Here is a 22,692-nt window from a genome sequence, read left to right as displayed (position 1 = left end):
GTTTTTTGATGGAAATGGGTTGTTACCAACATACTAAACACGATCTATAGGGTGAAATAATTTGTGCATCAAAAACTACCCCTCCTCCAACCTTCTGAAGTTGAAATGTCTTGATACAGTAAAAAGTGTAAAAAAAACCGTTCCATCAAAAAACACCGAGCAACGGGTTTTTTTCACACTTTTTACTGTATCAAGTTAGTTCAATTTCAGAGGGTTGGCGGAGGGGTAGTTTTTGATGCACAAATGATTTCACGCTATAGGTCGTGTTCAGTATAATGCAAATAACCCATTTCCATCAAAAAACACCGAGCAACGTTTTTTTTACACTTGTTTTTGCATCAAGATAGTTCAACATCAGAGGGTTGAAGGAGGGGTAGTTTTTGATGCACAAATTATTCCACCTTATAGATCGTGTTCAGTATGTTGGTAACAACCCATTTCCATCAAAAAACCCCGAGCAACGGTTTTTTTTTCACACTCTTTACTGTATCAAGATAGTTCAACATCAGAGGGTTGAAGGAGGGGTAGTTTTTGATGCACAAATTATTCCACCCTATAGATCGTGTTTAGTATGTTGGTAACAACCCATTTCCATCAAAAAACTACGAGCAACGGTTTTTTTTTTCACACTTTTTACTGTATCAAGATATTTCAACTTCAGAGGGTTGGTGGGGGGGTAGTTTTTGATGCACAAATTATTCCACCTTATAGATCGTGTTCAGTATGTTGGTAACAACCCATTTCCATCAAAAAACTACGAGCAACGGGTTTTTGTACACTTTTTACTGTATCAAGATATTTCAACTTCAGAGGGTTGGAGGGGGGTAGTTTTTGATGCACAAATTATTTCACCCTATAGATCGTGTTCAGTATGTTGGTAACAACCCATTTCCATCAAAAAACTACGAGCAACGGTTTTTTTTTTTCACACTTTTTACTGTATCAAGATAGTTCAACATTAGAGGGTTGGAGGGGGGTAGTTTTTGATGCACAAATTATTTCACCCTATAGATCGTGTTCAGTATGTTGGTAACAACCCATTTCCATCAAAAAACTACGAGCAACGGTTTTTTTTCACACTTTTTACTGTATCAAGATAGTTCAACATTAGAGGGTTAGAGGGGGGTAGTTTTTGATGCACAAATTATTTCACCCTATAGATCGTGTTCAGTATGTTGGTAACAACCCATTTCCATCAAAAAACTACGAGCAACGGTTTTTTTTTCACACTTTTTACTGTATCAAGATAGTTCAACATTAGAGGGTTGGAGGGGGGTAGTTTTTGATGCACAAATTATTTCACCCTATAGATCGTGTTCAGTATGTTGGTAACAACCCATTTCCATCAAAAAACTACGAGCAACGGTTTTTTTTCACACTTTTTACTGTATCAAGATAGTTCAACATTAGAGGGTTAGAGGGGGGTAGTTTTTGATGCACAAATTATTTCACCCTATAGATCGTGTTCAGTATGTTGGTAACAACCCATTTCCATCAAAAAACTACGAGCAACGGTTTTTTTTTCACACTTTTTACTGTATCAAGATAGTTCAACATTAGAGGGTTGGAGGGGGGTAGTTTTTGATGCACAAATTATTTCACCCTATAGATCGTGTTAAGTATGTTGGTAACAACCCATTTCCATCAAAAAACACCGAGCAACAGTATTTTTTACACTTTTTACTGTATCAAGATAGTTCAACATTAGAGGGTTAGAGGGGGGTAGTTTTTGATGCACAAATTATTTCACCCTATAGATCGTGTTCAGTATGTTGGTAACAACCCATTTCCATCAAAAAACTACGAGCAACGGTTTTTTTTTTTCACACTTTTTACTGTATCAAGATAGTTCAACATTAGAGGGTTAGAGGGGGGTAGTTTTTGATGCACAAATTATTTCACCCTATAGATCGTGTTTAGTATGTTGGTAACAACCCATTTCCATCAAAAAACACCGAGCAACAGTATTTTTTACACTTTTTACTGTATCAAGATATTTCAACTTCAGAGGGTTGGAGGGGGGTAGTTTTTGATGCACAAATTATTTCACCCTGCAGGTCGTGTTCAGTATGTTGGTAGCAACCCATTTCCATCAAAAAACTACGATCTACGGTTTTTTTTTCACACTTTTTACTGTATCAAGACATTTCAACTTCAGAAGGTTGGAGGAGGGGTAGTTTTTGATGCACAAATTATTTCACCCTATAGATCGTGTTTAGTATGTTGGTAACAACCCATTTCCATCAAAAAACTACGAGCAACGGTTTTTTTTTCACACTTTTTACTGTATCAAGATATTTCAACTTCAGAGGGTTGGTGGGGGGGTAGTTTTTGATGCACAAATTATTCCACCTTATAGATCGTGTTCAGTATGTTGGTAACAACCCATTTCCATCAAAAAACTACGAGCAACGGGTTTTTGTACACTTTTTACTGTATCAAGATATTTCAACTTCAGAGGGTTGGAGGGGGGTAGTTTTTGATGCACAAATTATTTCACCCTATAGATCGAGTTCAGTATGTGGGTAAGAACCCATTTTCATAGAAAAACTCCGAGCAACGGGGTTTTTTCACTATGTATCAAGATAGTTAAATTTCAGGGTGTTGGTGGGGGTAGTTTTCGATGCACAAATTATTTCACCCTATAGACTGTGTTTATAATGTTCTAAATAACCCATTCATTTCAAAAAATCCCGAACAACAGGTATTTTTACAATCCCTATGGTAAAAGCGAAAATGAAAAAACCGTTGCTGGAAACCGTTGCTGCCTTCACACCCGTGCGAGCAGTCAAAGATATTCCACCCCATACCATAATCGATCCTCCCCCGAAACCACTAGTATTCAGGAAATTGCACTGAGCAATTCTTTCATGTGGACGTCTGTATACAAGGGAACGTCGATCACAATGGTAGAGGCAGAATCTAGACTCATCTGTGAAGAGAACTCTTTCCAATCGGCCTCTTCCCAATGGATATGCTCTCTCGCAAAATCCAAACGCGCCCTTCGATGGGCTGGGGTAAGAGCTGGGCCTCTTGCCGCGACACGAGGCCTTAAATCTTATTCTCTGAGGCGATTTCTTATTGTCTGAGTGCTAATTTGCACCTCATGAGTTTGCTCAAGCTGAATTTGAAGGAGGCGAGCGGTTGCAAACCGTTGTCTCAACGAAGAAACTCTCAAGTAACGTTCTTGAATGACAGTTGTTACCCGTGGTCTACCCTGTCCTGGTCTTCGGACATTCATACCTGTCTCCCTGAATCGCTGCAACATCAACATTCTGGACACACTTGTATGGGAAACTCCAAACCTTTCTGCAATTCTTGTGTATGTCCACCCTTCTTCTCGCAAAACTACCGCTTGGGCACATTCCTCTTGGGTTAAATTGCGTGTTTCGCGTTGCATAGCGATCGAGTGTAGAAAATCAAACGAAAGAAAAACTATTGATCACTAGAATTGATCGAGAACAACTGATTTTAGAATGGAGCCAATACATTCAAAATCTAATAATATCTTTTTTTATTCCTGCTAGGAAAAAACATCTGTATTGAAGAAAACCGTTGACAGTGGATAACATATGCATAATTCTGATAAAAATAATTATCATTGAGAACACCTTCAGTTGTAGAATAAATTTGAGATTTCCATAATGTGCGTTAATTTTTTTGCGCAGTGTATTTGTAAATTTGGTCCGCATAAATTACAGAGTGAATCACGTTGATACTCTTTGGCATAACCTCCGAAATACTACAAAGTAGCATGCAGACTGCTGACATCGACCAGCCGGATTGGTCCCTAAGAATCCAGGACCTTTTAGCAAGCCAATTTTAGATGCTCCATACTATAAACAACAAAAAAATACCTTCCTGCCTCAATTAAAACGATGCTCTACCGGTTTGTCGTCGAAGAAAATAGCAAATAGCAGCCCCAGTAATTTCCACCAGCGATCTACAAAGGATCCCCAAGAACAAAGCTGAAATCCTTCCAAAAAAACCCTTTGTGCGAACATTTCAGATGGACTGGAATCGGCGGAGAGACTAAAAGGCATCGGCTCATAAACTGGATTGCTGGGCGTAGCGGCGAACGGAAGCAAATAAGAATTATCGCCGGCAGTTCGGCAATAACGAGCAAGCAGACATAATGCCGAGATGTAAGAACACCAAGGAACAAGATTAATACAGGACTATGGGGATTCGAAGATAGGATTTTTATTTCATTCTACCAAGGATGGTTAGGAGGATGATGACTGAAGTTTCTGATAATTTACTTCGAATACTGAAGCTTCCTCTATTGGCGTAAGAAGATCAAGTATTGATGAAGAGCTTAGGAGGAAGTAATAACTACGGAATCCTATTGAAAAACTCAATTCACAAAGCCTCTCTTGTAGTTTTTCACGTATAAAAAGCAGATCATCGCCAAACCAAAAACTGATAAACTTATTCGATTGATATTGAATTGATGTGATCGATACCCCGATAAATAAACTAAAACCTGAATCACATATACAGGGTGTCTGTAAACAAATTCGAAGGACTTAGGAAGATGATTCCTCGATGAAAATAAGCAGGGGTACATAATTCTATACCATATGTCCAGATTGGTTTCATAATTGCCTTGTATATAAGTATATATTCTATTGAGGTTGTCCCAAACTTGCTCAATCGGATTAAGATCTGGACTTCTTGCTGGCCATTCCATTCGAGAGACTTCAACATTCAAGGTACTCCTGAACGATGCGCGCACGATGGGGTCTGGCATTATCGTCCATAAAAATGACATTTTCACCAATGTATGGGGCAAATGGCACTACATGATCATCAAGAATGTTCCTAATACACTTATCAGCATTCATAGCTCCATTATCAACGACTACTAGGTCTGTGCGAGCAGTCAAAGATATTCCACCCCATACCATAATCGATCCTCCCCCGAAACCAGTAGTATTCAGGAAATTGCACTGAGCATATCTTTCATGTGGACGTCTGTATACAAGGGAACGTCGATCACAATGGTAGAGGCAGAATCTAGACTCATCTGTGAAGAGAACTCTTTCCTAATCAGCCTCTTCCCAATGGATATGCTCTCTCGCAAAATCCAAACGCGCCCTTCGATGGGCTGGGGTAAGAGCTGGGCGTCTTGCCGCGACACGAGGCCTTAAATCATATTCTCTGAGACGATTTCTTATTGTCTGAGTGCTAATTTGCACCTCATGAGTTTGCTCAAGCTGAATTTGAAGGAGGCGAATGGCTGCAAACCGTTGTCTCAACGAAGAAACTCTCAAGTAACGTTCTTGAATGGCAGTTGTTACCCGTGGTCTACCCTGTCCTGGTCTTCGGACATTCATACCTGTCTCCCTGAATCGCTGCAACATTCTGGACACACTTGTATGGAAAACTCCAAACCTTTCTGCAATTCTTGTGTATGTCCACCCTTCTTCTCGCAAAACTACCGCTTGGGCACATTCCACTTGGGTCAAATTGCGTGTTTCGCGTTGCATAGCGATCGAGTGTAGAAAATCAAACGAAAGAAAAACTATTGATCACTGGAATTGATCGAGAACAACTGATTTTGGAATGGAGCCAATACATTCAAAATCTGATAATATCATCTTTTCTTATTCCTGCTGGGAAAAAACATCTGTATTGAAGAAAACCGTTGAAAGTTGATAACATATGCATGCATAATTCTGATAAAAATAATTATCATTGAGAACACCTTCAGTTGTAGAATAAATTTGAGATTTCCATAATGTGCGTTAATTTTTTTGCGCAGTGTATTTCAGGTGATTTTTGGAGAAACGTTTCTACCAGTTCTACCTACTTTTGAAAAAAAGCCTAACCTTTAAATACTCTTTTGTGTAGTTCTTCAACCAGAATCAATATGGCTCCTGATTTGACGTCAGCGTTTTTCTCATTTTTCTCTGCATAGACCTAAGTTAAATAGAGCCGCAATTTCTGATATCGAGCAAATCAAATTTTGTTGTCATAATCTCAATACCACTACAAGCTTAAACTAAGAATTTTCATAGCGGTTCAATTGTAACTTTCAGTCGGCTACGGGGAATTTCAATTTTCCTGCCCTCAGATTAGGCCAGGATCAACGTATCTCATTTTTCCGTTCGTCATTTTGGTATTATTGCGCTCACTAAGCCCCAGATGCAAGAAAGAGAGATGGAAAGAGTGACATAGCGATCGCGGAATTTTCTTGTAGGGAATAAAATAATCGACTCAATTTATTTCACCGCTTACTTAGAGACTTAATTCTTCTTCCTTATCATATAAAACACTTTTTGTAATTTCAGACTTAATTGAAATGGACACTACTTCACCTAATTTCAACTTCATTCGGACAAAATTGCCAAATCTGAAAAATTCTGACAGGTTAACTCTGGTTTTCGAAAACTCCACTTATTATCTTAAGAATCACCTAATCCTCATACACTTTTAAAAACTTTTCTTCACAAACGTCGACAACACAGAATGAACAATTTCTTGAAGAATCTTATATTCGTTAATAACTTAGAAAATTAGAAAATGATATTAGTCGTTTTAAAAAGGCCTCCAAGACCTTTCAAATGAAGTATCACTCAACCCCTCTCCCCTATTCAATTTTGAGGGCTTGAAGCGCCCCTTCTTAGGGGGTTGCTCGTTCAAGCCTCAAATATACGTCAAAAAATGTCCCCCAAACAAAATCATTCGGGAAATTTTTCCAATCACTATCGGATAAGAAATATACGGGGTGGCTCGTCTGAGATAGAACACTCTGTATATACACGCTTCAATAATTATTGACATCTCAGGCGGCTGTGGGAAGTCGAAAATATACTCAGTGAAAACAAGAATATGTGGTTCCATTAACTCCTGGATTTAACGCAAAGCGATCATGTTGCCTGTGATGAGGATCTTGCCTTCTCTCTCTTGCACAGCCATCGTGCATGCCCAAACAGAGTGCGGGTTCATCATTTACAATATCTTTTTCTATTTCAGCCATTCACTATCGACTCCTGATATTGTCCTCCATATTCTTCCACGTCTGTCTATCTCTAGCCTGACGTCTACCTGCCATCTTCTTTGTGGTCTGCCTCTACTTCTCTTGGTTTCACGAGGTTTACATTATGGTGTCCTTAGTGTTCATCTGCTGCTGTCCTGTCTGGCTATGTGCCCACCTCCACTTTTTGACCGCTATTTCCTCCATGACTTTCCTGATTTTGGTTCTCTCCCTGATTTACTTGTTTCTGATTTTATCTCTTAATTATATGTTGAGCATATAGCGTATTCCATTGCTCTCTATGTCACCCTTAATTTATTTGCACTTCTAACTGTAAGAGTTGGTCTCCATCCAGCATGTGGCAACAGGGAATATACAGGAGTTAACTTTCTGCCCACATTAGCAATATTCTTCTAGTGTTTTCTACTCTTTGATTATCCTTTCCTTCTTGACAACAATCCACTAACGTTTTCACACTTCTGCGCATTCTTGTAGATTTTTCTCTGAAGCCCTCAAGTATAAAGCAGCCTTGATTGAGCTCACTATTAGCCCCCTATCAAACTCGCTAAACTATTGAAAATTTCCTCATCTTCTCACTCTAGGACATGATAAACGCGCCAGCAAAAAGAGATAAGTAGTCCGCCTAGTTCATTGAAATATGTAGTTAAAAGTTATGATGCACATTGCACGAAGGTATTTTTATTCGCATCTTCTGTATTCTGGAAACACACCAAACAATTCTTTGAAGCTCATTTCCTATAATCTCAATACTCTTATTCATCAAAAAATGATTTATTTCATTTCATTGCCTTCCTATGATTGATATTGAACTTTTCCAGTTGTTATGATAAGGATTGAGGTTTTATTATCATAGTAATAACACCGAGAATAACACTCATAACAGAAAAACAATGGAATTTTATCAAATGGCTTTTCAGGTTCAATTTTTTTTATCAAACCCCTAGGTTTAACCAGGATTCAATAGTCCAAATTCTGCAAGACTTAATTCAGGAAGAAAGAAAACTATAGAACACATATTCAGTTATTTAGAGATTAGAATTTTAAAAATAACAATCCCCTGTGCGAAGTTAACAATGCACCCACACCACTACACTTTACTAATTGTTCAATTTCTTTTATTCGCTCTTTATTGAACAATTCACTTAAATTCAACTTCCAGATTATTTGAAGAGTTCTACTACAGAATCGAATTTCGTACCAACGACCTATAGGAGCGTTGTGGGAAGGTAATAGAAGAACGACACATAAGTGAGATTTTTCTCGTAAATTTGAATTTTACTAAGCTAATTGAAGATAGAATGCGAAATTTGGTAATGATAACAAATAGTATCTATACATCCATTGCCTGCAGAGAGTGCACAAGGATATAATTGAAAAATCTCTGATTATTTCCATCCCTCTTGAAAGAATGATTTGTCCCTCCACAAAATGGTATTTGGAGTAAGTCTGTCTCATGAATACGATTATGAAACCCAAAATAATCAGGTAGGCATGACAATTGTCCAACAAATAATGAAACATAATTATCAGCCAGCTCATGATTTTCATCTAAGAAAATGATATTAAAAATTCTAAATGTATGAATCATACTTCCTCATTATTTTGATGACAGTACGATCGTTTCGTTCCATTTAGTTATAAACAAATTCATGAACAATTCGTCATGTGAATATTTATTTCGTAATTCGAAATGAAGACAACAATTCCAATTTTCTTTTGATATCAATGAAATCCATCAATTTTCACTGACAGTTTTGGGGGCACACCCCGTAGCATTTGTGAAACACAAAACATATAACCTAACCTATAAACGTTCAATTCTTATAAGATCTTCCAACAATAGAAATTTTAAACCGTCTTCCTGATTTGACCTTCCAAATACTTAATTCATCCATATGATTTGTCTTGTACAATATCTCATGCAGAATACATTCGGCTTAACTGTCAGCATAATCGATTTCATGGATATAGTGGCTGACGGTAAGCAGTAACATCAAATTCCCAAGAATGAATTCAGAAATAACAATTTACCTTAGGAAACAGACTCACAGGTTAGTTTGAGTGAATGGAAATTCAGCGGAACACTTTAAATAATGTAAACTTTGACACATAACATCAAACAATCGCTGGAATTTACGAACACATCGTACAACAGAAAATTCACAATTCCCGGAGGATTTTTAGATATTTTGGCATTTTGATTTGCCTATGCTACGCTGTGTAAGGCGCAGGCGTTTAGGGTGATTGACGTCATTCGGTTTGAAACCGCTTGATGGAGCCACCAGGCTGTGCATGCGGAGGAAAATCGGAACATTTTCCATTTTCCGATACTCTCTCCGTAAGTTCGTGAGGATAGGGGTAGAAAATCAATGTCTTTCGGTCCTCTGAAGCTTTCATTGTGATTGAATGTTTCAAAATTCATCGTTTAATTGGAGTACTTCTTGCAGAAACGATGGGAAAAATGAATAATTCAAGAGCGCTCAAGAGATCTCGGAAAATTACTACAATTAAAATCAAATATGTCATTTTTCGCCTGGTTTAGATATTCACAAGGGAATATAGTGTACTTGAAATCAATCACTGGCTATCTTGTTAGATAAAGCGCTTCAGAATTATGGCTTTTCAACATCAAAGAGAGATTATTCAGTCAGAAACTCAAACTAATTGCACAGAAATTTTTTTTTTTTTGTCAAAAAAAGGTTATTGAATAAATATTTCCTAACTGGAACAATTTCAAGAAGGTTGGGATTTGGCAGAAGAGCTCCATCTCTTTAATAAAAATCATTTGTAGACTTTTTCGTAATCTTGAAAAGTTTTTTCACAAATAAGGAAATATGTCGAATTTGATAATTTATAATTCGAATTATTCATTTTCTCTTGCTCTAGTACCTTTTTTTGCGAATTCTCACTCAGATCAAACTGAGAATAGCTTCTCATATACTTCCTCATTTAAATATTTCTGAAATGGTGGAGGCACCAGTATCAATTTCAATGAATTCAACCTAAAACTTCCACAATACAGGAGTTTATTATTTCAAGTCGGTTCATGAGCAGGTTTCCTCTTCTGAGACATTAGCACCAGGGGGACAGGGGGAGGGAAATGAATAAAGCGTATAATGTAAGTTTCTATTTTACGTTCGTTTTGTCGTTTACAAAAATTTCATAATAAATATATCTCATGGAAAATACAATTCTCATTCATATATAAATTTTATTTTCAAATATTCATTCAATAACCTAAACTACCCTTAAATAATTTACAATATAAGAAAGGTACAAAAGTTTCAATTAATTAAATCTATAAAAGTATATCAATATCAATAATTATCAAAATTTAAACTGTAATAAATCGAAACTTTTGTTTACAATATCCATACTTAAAATAATACCTAAGTATATTAGCTGAAATATAAACTCATAAATAATAATAACAATGTAGCAATAAATAAATATATAGATGGACAACGGGAAAAATACAGACTTACGAAAATAAAATATCACATTTGTTGTAAAACAAAATCACAATGAAATAAATAAAATTTCGGAACCTGAATTAAGAAGGTTCTGTCATTGATTCAAAATTATCAAAGTCAATTTTTGATATTTTGAATAACGAAAAACCTGGCGATTTATGGGAGCGGGCTCTATTTTTCCATCTGGCATTTTTTTAATCACTCTAGGATGAAGGAGCAAACTTTACTGAACGAAATGCTGCAATGCTTTTCAAATAATAAAAAATAAGAAGTTTATATTGCCAAAAAAAAACACGGAAAATATAATAAATAAGACGCTACAGTCAAAAAAAAAAAGAGACGGGTATCTACGCAATATTAAAAAGTACAAGATTATCATGGATACAAATGTTCAATACGAAAATAAAGTAGAAATATTAAGCCATTTGTTTCGAATCGAGCAGGTCTTTCGTTACCAGTTGCTTTCACGAGGGCTAACTGGGGAAATTGAGGAACTTTTTCTTTCTGCACCAGGAGCAGCCGAAAATGGACATGATCTCTTGTTGAGTTCTGGAAAAAATTGGAAGCGAAAGTTGTAGAATGATCAAGTGTTTTTAGGCAATAACAAAAATACACGTAAATAACTATCTGAGCCGAGGAAACACATACAGGGTGTCCTCGCGAAGTGGGAAAACCTATAATTAACTACATTATCCACGAAATTTTCATATGGTTCTTACCAGCAATTGCCAAAAGCATCTTCTTCCTTGCCCCGAAAGCCCTGACGCCAATTTTCGCCAAGTCCTCGTCGTTCAGGGTCGCAAATGTGGTCAAATCGATCTCGTGACTGTTCAACAGGTTCACGTATCTGTCATCTAGACCAATGGAAGTCAGAATTGAGGCTACGTCGGTCCAGTTTGAAGAGGTGACCCGGCTCACTAGGCGGGCTGGAGTGTGGTCCAAGATGTTGCTAGTGTTCAGGTTCGCACCAGAGGTTGAAGGCATGTTGAAGTTGTCGGAATAGTTGTCGTATTTTGCTGAACTTTTCCATATTTCTTCCTCCTGAGAATTCATCGAGAGGTTAACACGTAGGTATTCTCAAAAATTGAGTTGAGGAAAGCAGAAAGGTCATGGAGATTGAAGATGGAACACACTATTATTTTCAGCTTTTTGTGTTTTTCGTAAATATGTAAACAACCAAAGTGCACTGCTCAAAAATTGATAGGGATCACTGACGATTTATTTCAGGAATATACGATGTTCAGTTTGATCAGATACCATAGTATGTTTAATTGATATTCTTGTTTTTATCAGAAAAGAATGAAGAGGTTCGTAGAAAAACTTTGGATTGAAAATATGAGAAATTCTAGGTAGCTAGTACTTGGTTGGTTCTCCAAGCTTGTCCCAAAACATTCTACTTTTCGAGTCACACTTTTAATTAGACAAAATTTATGACTTTTGGGACAATTGTTCCAAACATCCAGAAAAGAGTTAGAAGAAAGCAGTTCCAGGGGAGCTTTAGGGAGAATAGTTGTCTTAATCATCTCTGCCCAGACAGCCTGCTGACATTTCAACAAGTTATTGGTTCAAGGTTCAATTAATATATCATGATATCTTTGGCTGGTCATACTAGAATTCTGAAAAACAATAAGCTCTACGTGCGACATTTCAAACAAAAAATATGTCACCCCATTCACATGATATGGAACCTCTTCCAAAAGCAGTTGTGGGAACAATGAATTGTTCTGAATATCTTCCATCTTTCCCTCCAACTACCCAAAATCGAACTTGTGAATTAAAAACAGAAAAATCAGGTTTAGCAAAAAATACCCCATGGTTTTTTATGCCACCATTTGGAGCCTACTACAATTAATTTGTTTCAGAGGACCAGCTTGACGAAGTAAAGAAAGCATATGATAAAAAAAACTTAAAATATCCCAGTTTTTCAAAAAGAACACATGTCCCACGATAAAAGAGATATTTATACTAAAAACAGATTATATGATTTTCACAAAAATGAATTTTAAACCACGAAACGTGTTTCCGCTATCATAAAAACATATTCAGGTGGTTAAAGGTAAAATAATCGTACAATTTGTTTCAAATTCAATTATGGATTTTCATCAAGTATCTCCCACATCAATTGGAGATATTTATACGTCTATCAATTGTTGAGCAGTGTACTTGGTATGTTCCAATCGTTAATGACCAAGTCACTTGGGTATAAATGGGAGAAAATAGTTAATAAATTATAAAATTATAAGACTGATGAGAACTAGCGATATTGATAAAACTTTTTATAGCTCGATAATGAAACTTTTAGGACCCACCAGATATGGTATATACCTATAGTTGGGCAGCCCATGATGCTGAATCGGCATTTAATTTTGAAGATTAGATGGTAGAAAGAAAAAAAAGTTCTATGATATATGCATAATCAGTGGTGAGACAAGCGTCTGCAGGTTATCAAAGATGTGAAAAAAATCATCATATACTCCGCATACTCGAGCGTGTCAGATTAAGATACTGTATTTGCCCTACGTGTCTCTGATAATAAATTCATGTTAATCTGACAGTTTGCGTGGTGGAGCTGGCCTTAGGGAACAGTTGAAAATGGTAAAAAAAAAATTTCGAGCGTTTCAGATTTTTAGAGGATATGTTAATTGGATTCAAAGGAAGCTACTTTTCAAGAGACTGACAATTCGGATGTGACGCAAGGTCACAGCGGTCCTTCGAAAATGAAAAAAAAACTTGTACATACTCGAGCTTGTCAGAATTTCATTCAGATGTTTGATCTCGATGTTGCAGTCGTATTGACCCATGAATATGACACTAATCAGTGAGGTTTTCTTAATCTGACACTTTGAAGATGATGAAAATGCATTTTTTTAGAATATCTCCCTTCCTCTGTACCTCTAATCGTGTTTGTATTCATTATGAAAGTTGTAGATAATAAAATTCTATACTTTGGTTTGACCAATTTTTTTAAATCGTTTTCGAGCGCGGAGTTCTTATCTATACATGCGTAAGGGCATGCAAGGTCAATGTAGAATCCCAGTATGATTAACATTCATTGCCATATATCTCAAAAACGTTTGAACTTAGGAAAAATTGCTTAGGGAGAAATTGGTAGAAAATGTTATGCTCTGCTAGAACTTCTATAATAATTGCGAAAACACTTTGAAACCCAGGAGATGAGATAATTTGAAAAAAAACTGATTTTTGTGACTTTTACGGCCAATTTTATTGTTTCGGCTTGCTGAAACTGTCAGTTTATATTTTTTTCCGTTATTCTTGACTCATTAGTTTCAAAATAACAAAAAAAGCTACCGCGCTCAAGAGTGTACACGTGACGTTTTTTCTTGCAAGTTTGGAGCCCTCCCACACATTTTCGTCACGCTTGAATTATCAGATTGAGATAATGTATATTTCTCAACATGTAATTAACCATGTATATCTTATACTGACGCGCTCGAGTAGATACAATGATCGTTTTTTTTTACTATTCTCACAGGCTGTTCTAGACAATTCCCCCTATATACAGGTTTAATTTTTGGTAGAGGTACTCTAGAGGGTTCAAGGTATCTCCCCTCATATTAATCTGACACGCTCGAGTAAATCCCAATTTCCCTCTTGGGCTCCCCAACTACTATAGGTATGTGGAACATCATAGCAGCTTTACCTCTATAGGCTAACTGGACACCCTAGGACTTATATAGAACAAGTATAATACTCCATTTTCTCGTGAATCAGCTATCATGACACTTTAATTCGCAGTAATTACTGCGAATTATGTAGAATTTCCCTATTACCTTTTTTATCCTAGCCTTCTCAGCCGACAAGAAACCCGCTGGACTAGTATGGCTCACTCCGTATCCCGACCAAGCGTTCGTGGGCGTTCTAACCATCCCTGGAGAAGGTTTCTGTTGCATAGCACGCAGCGCGGCAATCCTTTTATTCTCATAGTCGTTCGGTGTTAGAGAATAGTCCCAGCTTTGTTTTTTCTCAGGACTGCAGTGGTAGTTATCGCTCAGCTCAGAATGTACGGAGGAAATACCTAAAGTGGATCATGGTGAATGAAAAAATAACAAGATAATCAGAAAATATGCGCAAAACAACAAACAAAATTGATATTCGTCTGATAACCATCTCGTTTTCTAATGATTCCTTCTGCAGAAGGAGAAAGAGACATATCTCCTTATTTTCGAACAGACAATGAAAAGTTTAAGCAGTTCCTTTTTGACACATTGGTGTTCAGGTTAGGTTAGGCAAAGGTAAATTTACTAACAGAGAGGCTCTAAACAAATGTAAGAGCATTTTCAGGAACCTCCGAGTGCGTCTAGCACCAAATTGCTTTCAAGATGTAAACTGGATCACAAAAACCCTTTCCTGCATTCTCCTACCTACAACGAGTTGATCTTGAAAGAATGACTGGTTAAAAAATGCCAGAGATATCTACGAAAAGATTTCCAGAATGGAGGCGTCACTCGACCGTTGGTATTCAAACACTTGAAGGCTCATTCTTGGACGGCTAATGATGAAGTTGTGAAAGTGGTAATTATACCAAAAGGGTTCGAAAGGAGGTTTGAATAATTTCTGATGGTTCCTACCTGATTTGTTGGACAAACAGTCGTTCCCGCTCCTGAATCCAGTTGGCGATGCCGGTTTGCCGTTCGGGCTGTGGAAGGAGTTCGAGAGCAAGCTCGAGCCAGAATAATTCTGATTGTCCCTAGATGGCGCCGATTGGTCGTGCATGGACTGGGTGAGCATAGAACTGTAACCGCTGCTGCCCATCGATTGCTGCATCATGTTGTAGTAGAACTGGGGCTGCTGCGTCATGCCAACGAAAGAAGCGTTGGGTGTACCCGGCATGTTGGGGTATTGCCATGTGGGGGTCACCAGGGGGCTCAGAAGCGGCGATATGGGGGAGTGGTTCATTGAGGTGGGAGTAGGAAGCAAGTCGGTGCTCGGGAACTGGTTCTGGCCAGTTGAGGGGAGATGGTACGAAGATGGTATGTCTGCTTTGATGGGGGGCTCGTCGATGTTCAGTATCAGATTTCTGGCCTTGTAGATGTTCACTGTAGAATAAAATAGGTTAGTCATTGTAGAGACATCTAGAGATGCAAATTAATAAAGACTTACAAACATGTTTTTCTATCCCTTTGATCACGCACGCCTTGGTCGTTTGCTTCGCCTTCCCTCTGATATTGATGACCACGTCGCACTGATTCTGAATTTCCATGATCTGCTCCGGTTTGATCCTCAGATTGGTCGTATCTTCGGGCAGATCGAAGATGACCAAGAGCGGCAGGCTCCCCATCAAGAGTTGCCTGGCCTGGTACACCTGGTGGATGTTTCCCGATATGCTGACGTTACTTTTCTTCAAGCTCGGTATGTTCGGGTCCTGCGCGTCGGGGAACATGATCTGGCAGTTGGTGTACTGCATAATGGCCTTGAGATTCGAGTGGTTCTTCCCCAGGACAGTCTGATGGTGATGGGGAGATATTTCCATCGACATCTGAACGGGCGTTTGGCTCTGAAATAGGGAGAGTATGTACACAATGGGTGAACATATCCAACGGAACAAATAGTCCAGCCCATATCTTGAGTTATAAATGGTCTAACAAAAATGCTACTTTTTTCTACAAGGGGTCTTTGACTGATTAAAAGATATAGCCATTTCAAGTTTTCATAATGAGCTATGGCACCCTCAGAAAAATACAACTCCCTTCAGAATAGGAAGTTAAAACTATGACTCTGAACATTTGTGGATCTTTTAAACAGAGTTGGATGAAAAAGAGTAGGGGAGACTGGGGAGGGTTGATACGTTTTTTGGAATTTTTATTCTGGAAACTGAATTATATAAAGAAGCAGGACTTTTCTTATATTATATAATTCTTCAATTAATCGTTCAACAAAATAAATATAGAAGTCGCAAAACATAAACATCTTATTCTGTACAGAACGTTGAACACAAAAACATGCAAACTGTCTCAAGCCTCCCCACATATGGGAGGATTGACACGATGTACTGGGAGAGTAATCGAGAGGATTATTCAGCTCAGTAGGTAGGTCAGCAATGATACTGGCTTGCTTTGGTCCTATAGGTGTAGAAAAATCAGGAAATTGTCAGTTAGTCACTTCCACACAAGAAAAGTCGGCCTCGTTAAATATATGGGGATTGTACGGTTTTTAAAAATCCCTTTGATATGTTGGATGGTGAAGACGCCTTCATGTAGGCCTATCCAACTAGCTACGGAATATTTTTTGAAGATTATACATGTATCAGGCCTCCCCACGACAAATGTCTCAAACCTCCCTGAAAGCAATTTTTAAAGTGATTTATGTTTTCATCTTATACCCATATATTTTGAGAAGCGAATAAAACTGTAAATTGAGTAGTTTTATGCATATTTCCCAGTGAAATGTTTGTTTATGCCGAAGAATTAATGCATGATCATAAAACCCTTAGGTAACTTGAGTAAAAACTTACAATTTCTCACCTCGAAACACTCTTCGTTGAATATTTCACAAACAAACTACTGTTACCCTTACATATTAACGTCACGCAATGCCCTCTGCCAAAGAATAGTGTTCACTAGTATAATACTTTTGAAAACGGCTACAGATCGCGGATATAAGCCTGTATCAAGCCTCCCCATGTATCAATGCTCCCTAGTCTCCCCTACTTTTATTTTCCAAAATAATGGTCATTAGTGAGTGTTGAGCTCAATTTGGGAGTGTCAGGTTTGGTATTTTTCATGGTATGGAATGGTCATAATGAAGAAACTAGAAGATATGTGGGTAGAATTTCGTAATTACATCACTACATCAGATCAATGAAAAATTGAAGTATATTTGATAAAGTCGTTTGTGAAGTATAACTGAAAATTATAAATTTTTTGGAAATGTTCAACCTAGCTGAATTTGCAGAAATTTAAAACAGAGGAAGTGTTTCTTTATTTGACCTCAGGAATCTTCTGTTGAATTATACAGGGTGTATTTAAAGGTGAGGCTTTTTTTCGACAGAAGGTGTAGAACTGGTCAAAATGAAGCGTTTCACCAAAATATCACCTATAACAAACTTTCAAAATGACAAAGTTGAAAAAAAAATTGAAAATGATTACTCAAATAGATCCTAATACGACCCCTACACAGTTTGTTAGTTGAATTATCGCAAAGCAGTGGGAAAAAATTCATCTCCTGATTCGACCAAGTGGTTTCGTTTATTAGGATATTGGCTCATTCGATATTTACGTGGTAATGAAAATGGAAACTTAGGCTTGCCGAATTGTTCTCATTATTTTTTAGTAACTTACACGATTCCATGAAATGGCTCATTTCGATACTAACTGACAGAAGAGACTTAGGACACAAGCGTAAAAAATATAATAATACTTCAAAATCTCACCAATAAAATTCGTCTAAATTATTCAAGAGTTTTTTCACAATGGGCATCACAATCTTTTTTTTCGAACATTCCAAAAATCGTCGTAAAAATGGGATGAAATGGGAAAACATCATGTAGCACTTTTTCAACATAACTAACATAAGCACTTTCAAGAAACTGCCTCGATTTTTTACATCTTTTTTCACCCTAAATAGCACGATACAACAATTATAATTCTCTCAAAAGTGACCTGATGCATCTAATCCGATGAACTTGCTACTGAACCATTCATTGTCCAGACATATGTTTATGTTTTGTTTTGTTTTTGCGATATGCCGGTGTCACCTTCCACAGTCCCGTACTTGAAATATAATGAAACGTTGTCGAACTTCTAGGGGTTGTATCTCAGCATTTTTGAATATTTTATATAGACAATTTTATGGGTAAACGACTTATTTTGATGAGTTCTACCTTCTGTCAAAAAAAAGCCTCACCTGTGAAAACACCCTGAATGTGCAAGTCAATGCTTCGCTCTGTATATTGAATTTTAGGAGAAGTCTATTCTTCTATCCCAGACAACGGTTCCCTATGAAAAAGCTCTCCCATAGTCTGTTATGAATTGACTAAATGACTAAGGTAACTAATCTCGTACGTCTTACATATCCCCAGACGTGAAGTGTAATCAATGGGCGAAAGATCGGGAAGTTATGATGGCCACTGCAACAAAACCGATGTCCCACTATACTCACCGCCAATTTTTCGCACATGAAGTCCATCAGCAACAGCGTAGCCTGCTTGACTTGATCCACTTCCCATTCTACGCCTTTCACTAAAACCAAACTTGCATGCAACTTTGGTCTGGTCTTAAAGATAACTTGTACCTTATACTGATCTTGAATTTTCATTACGTAAGGACAGTTCGAGTCGAAATTTTGGGACATGATTGGCAGCTCGAATCCGAAGATCAACGGTATCAATTCCTAAGAAAAATTCGCATGAAAATTAGTGAATTATTGGAAGTAAAAATTTTCCTAGACCTAAACAAAAATGACATTTTACATACGAATTCACAGGACGAAATGACGAAAAGCCAACTATTTTTGAAGGAAAGTATTTTTCGTCCGCAGACACTTTTCGTCCGCTGTATATAGTCATTAGGGTATATACGACAGAGGCGATTGGATCATTTTAGTGAATCCACGTTTTAGCAAAAACATAAGTGCCGTCGTTTCAACCCTTCATTACTCACCCTCACGCGACTTCTGGCACTCTCAGCTCCTTCGATGTCCCCAGAAATTGACACTTGGTTACTCTTCTCGGTTGGGTTAGATCGGTTAGAGTCAGGAAAATGCACGTGGCATTGGGTCTCCTCCATCACTCGTTTGATTGTGTAACCTCCCTTACCAATTATGTGTGAATGGTCGGTGTAGCTCACATCCATTTTCATAGTGATGCGATTACACTGAAAGAATAAATAAACGAAGTTTAACCAAAAGATAAAACTTGGAGAATACTGGAAATCAATCGATGAAATTGGAAACAACATCGTTAGCCATTTGCCGCAATGCTCCTAGCTTATGTATTCAGGGTTTTATTGCCCAGGAGATCTATCTTTCAAGGCCAAAACCTTCAGCCAAACTGAAAGTTTCCTTAGAGGTCCTTGAGATCAAAGATATATCACTATAATCTTTGCTTGCGATAGTGTACTTTTGGTTCATCTTACTCTCGAGTACTTTTCTATTTTTTTACTCATATAGATGAAATAGTTCAAACTCTTTGAACTGGCCTCATCCATTGATAGACCCTAATTAAATGCTAATAGCGGTCGTGAAGGGAGAATTTTGAGTTACATTTCGTGACATGCTAGAATTTTCCATCGAGGTGGGAGTTGTGTCGCTCTGATGAGCTCAAATAAGACCGAAACCATGGTAAGCATCTAAACTTTTTCGATAGGAAGATATGTTTTATGTTGGGATTCTGAATGATGGTGTAATATTGGTTCTGATAAAAAAAAAATTGAATTGCTCACCCTCGTATCCAGAATTGTCATTATTCTCTCTTTAGCAGCTGCAACATCGTCCGGGCGTCCTGCTATTCTAACATGGGGATCCTTCTTAGATTTCGCCCCTATCTTCAATTTATTCGGCCACCTTATGAAAGTGTCTGTATCTTCCATCACCTGAAACAATCAAATTAATCTCAAGTCATTCACTTAGTTGAACACTGGACTACTTTGGAATTTAAATGATTGAAGAAAAAATAGTCCAACGAATACAGGTCAGGTGACCTAGGTGGCCATATATAGTGATATAATCGCCTCCTTATGATCCAGCTTTGTCGTAAATTTTTACGAGATTATTGTCGCACGAATAGTCTTCTACAAGTACTCAGCAATATATTCTACTTTTATGTTTTTCTACTTCTACTTCTATGTTTTTTGCATTCGTGGATCCCAGAAAATGATATATAGGTACCAATAGTCGTTATGTTATGTTATGAGTGGATACTATATACTCACCTTCTCGAAAAATACATCTGCTGGAATGAGGGCCTCATTGTCGCCTGAAAAATAGAAAGATATTGAATTAAATTTGTACAGAATTGAACACGATTTTGAAATCCACATGAGCTCTTATTTTCCAGCAAGTTTTGCTTAGTGCTGGTCAACATAAAATTCTTACTGTTAAGGGTAAAAAGAAAAACTTTTTTCCTTCACCATCTTTTCCGAATCTGCTTGCTTTGAAAGATACAGGCTGTTGAAAAACTATATAAAGTTGTTTTTTTAGTTCTATTTCACAAACGGTTTTATCGAATCAAATGAATTTTGGAATAGTTTTTCATTTCTTTGATTAAAATTTTCCGAACACAAGATATCACCCACGTCTCTCACTTTTCTCATTACCAAAAAATACCAAAAATTCAAGGAACCCAACTCTTGAAACTAAGTTGGACGCTATCTAATGAATATTCGAACGTTTTGAAAATAAAAGTATTCTTCATATTTTCTCGTACAATGCGCCGTTTTCGAGTAATTTGATATTCAAAAATTCAAAAGTATCTGTGAAATTTGAAAAATTGAGACTTTGGCTAGTTATTCTGAAGGTAATTTTGTCTTTCCAGGGTTGGAACAGCTCATTATGAAAACTTAAAATGGCTATATATATATATCTTTTTATCAGGGCCGCATCGGAAAAAACGGTAGAGGAAAAAAGTGTTTATTTTGACCTCAACAATCTACTGTTAAAATATTTGTACGAGTCGAAGACTCTGTATAACTTGGATTTTTTTTTTCGTGTCAGGTTTTGATTGAAACTAAAATTACTAGAAAAATATTTCAATATTTTTCAGAAGCAGTTGCTTTAAGGGGTGCACTCCTCAAATTTTTTCGCAACTATTCATTTACACCCTTCGTAACGGAACAAAATAGGAATGAACGTTTCCACTCACTCCATTTTCAGTACATTTCTGCTGCTGAATTAGTTCCTAAGCAATGAAATTTCGAATTTCTTATCACGATATACAAGGTGATTCTGTATTGAGAGCATATAGTTCCAGACCTCAGTAGAATATTTCTCTAAATTGCCCCTCAAATATGATCCAAAATCTTTTATAATGAAAATCGGGAAATGTTGGTACATTCTTTGCTATCTGAAGACAATTTATCTTTTTATTTTGAGTTGGAACGCTCGAAGTTAAAATATTTCGAAAATTTTGTAGATAATTAAGCTTTGTATGAAATTGGTTGTTTTCCATTCGACTTCAAAAAAATGTTCCAACAAAGTATTCAGACTAAGAAAAAATGAATATAAATTCATTCTGGATAGAATCTGTTCCAAGGAAAAGCAATTTCCTTGATTATTGAAATGATGTCTAAAAATTACTTGCTCCCTTGCTGATCTATCTAAATTTTATGATGAACACGAAAAAGGCATGCATATGGAGCATATAAATATTGTAATCTGTAATTTACAACGAGGACCTTTGTTGCTTTGTTCAGTTTGTTCATCATCATTGTGTTTAGCTGTCGCCATTTTGATTTTCTCGAAAAATACTCACCGCTTAGCATTTGTTCCAATTTTTTTCTGTCGACTTTGAATCTGTCCTGATACAAGTCTGACACGTCGTTTAGTCCAATTTTAATGACGAAATCTTGAAGTTCCTCCCTAGAGTCCCAGTTTGAATTCCATCCTGAAGTACAAGTCCCGCTTTCTGAAACCTCGGACTGGGTATCGGAATTTTTAACATCCACTGACGCCCTAGAGGTCATCAAGTTACACGACATCGTGAATTTTATGTAATTTTTTTGAGAATTGAGAAAAATCTACTATATATGGAGCCTTTTGTTGGAAGATTTTCAGCGCGTTTTTTTGTTGTGAATGGATCAATCGAGATTAATTATTTTTATTGTTGACTCCATCTGTATATCAACGCGACTGATGATTTTTCGTTCGTATGAGGAATGTAGCTTTTTTTATTCGGTATTTGGAACACGTGAAGAATTGTTTTTTGGGTGCGAGGATTTGAGAAAAGTCATAGACTTGTAGTGGTTAGGTGAAAGTATATACTCATACAGAGTGACGCACTAAATTCGCATCTTCGATATTAACTATTTTGAAGGAAAATATCCGAACAGGTCAATTTTTATTTCAATTCATCTTCAACTTTTCGTGCACAACCGAGTAGTTTATGATGGAATCTCTACGGCTAAGCTCTTATTTAAGTGTATATAGACAAAGTCGCCAAGAATAAAATCTTTTCTTCATGGTTATTTTACATCAGATGAAAAGACTCCTATCCAGAAACTTCTTTAAATGGAGTTTCACTCAACTCAATAAATGCACAGAAAG

The 22,692-nt window shown here is 37.0% G+C and overlaps 2 protein-coding genes across 6 annotated transcripts in view; both read right to left on the bottom strand.

Moving 5' to 3' along the window:
* LOC123316810 (stress-activated protein kinase JNK) overlaps positions 1-9,221 on the bottom strand; it is a 48,799-nt gene extending 39,578 nt beyond the window's left edge. For 4 of the 5 annotated variants that reach the window (XM_044903046.1, XM_044903045.1, XM_044903049.1 and 1 more), the window contains exon 1: positions 9,035-9,221. The gene's annotated coding sequence lies outside the window, so the exon portion shown is untranslated. The remainder of the gene's footprint in view (positions 1-9,034) is intronic. The other variant, XM_044903048.1, reaches the window with a different exon arrangement.
* Positions 9,222-10,115: 894 nt separating this feature from the next.
* On the bottom strand, positions 10,116-22,294 carry LOC123316993 (protein bicaudal C). The gene is made up of 10 exons (XM_044903322.1): positions 21,902-22,294; positions 20,364-20,407; positions 19,875-20,024; positions 19,095-19,307; positions 18,595-18,825; positions 15,598-15,991; positions 15,066-15,533; positions 14,268-14,512; positions 11,196-11,517; positions 10,116-11,025 (listed from the first exon to the last, which is right to left on the bottom strand). Exons 1-10 carry the CDS (start codon positions 22,125-22,127, stop codon positions 10,928-10,930), a joined length of 2,391 nt encoding a protein of 796 aa, XP_044759257.1. The 5' UTR covers positions 22,128-22,294; the 3' UTR covers positions 10,116-10,927.
* Positions 22,295-22,692: the final 398 nt, after the last annotated feature.

The sequence above is a fragment of the Coccinella septempunctata genome, chromosome 7 (assembly GCF_907165205.1).
Source record: "Coccinella septempunctata chromosome 7, icCocSept1.1, whole genome shotgun sequence".
NCBI lineage: Eukaryota > Metazoa > Arthropoda > Insecta > Coleoptera > Coccinellidae > Coccinella > Coccinella septempunctata.
Note: the sequence above shows the minus strand (reverse complement) of the source record. Positions and strands in the feature narration are given on the sequence as shown.

What these genes read in the sequence shown, in the direction of transcription:
- LOC123316993 (XM_044903322.1), bottom strand. Translation starts at nt 22,127, where the DNA reads ATGTCGTGTAACTTGATGACCTCTAGGGCGTCAGTGGATGTTAAAAAT. An exon ending in GTGCCAGAAGTCGCGTGAGG is followed by an intron (nt 18,826 to 19,094) that starts GTGAGTAATGAA and finishes AATTTTTCTTAG; the next exon opens with GAATTGATACCGTTGATCTT. An exon ending in AGAAGGCTAGGATAAAAAAG is followed by an intron (nt 11,518 to 14,267) that starts GTAATAGGGAAA and finishes ATGAATTCTCAG; the next exon opens with GAGGAAGAAATATGGAAAAG.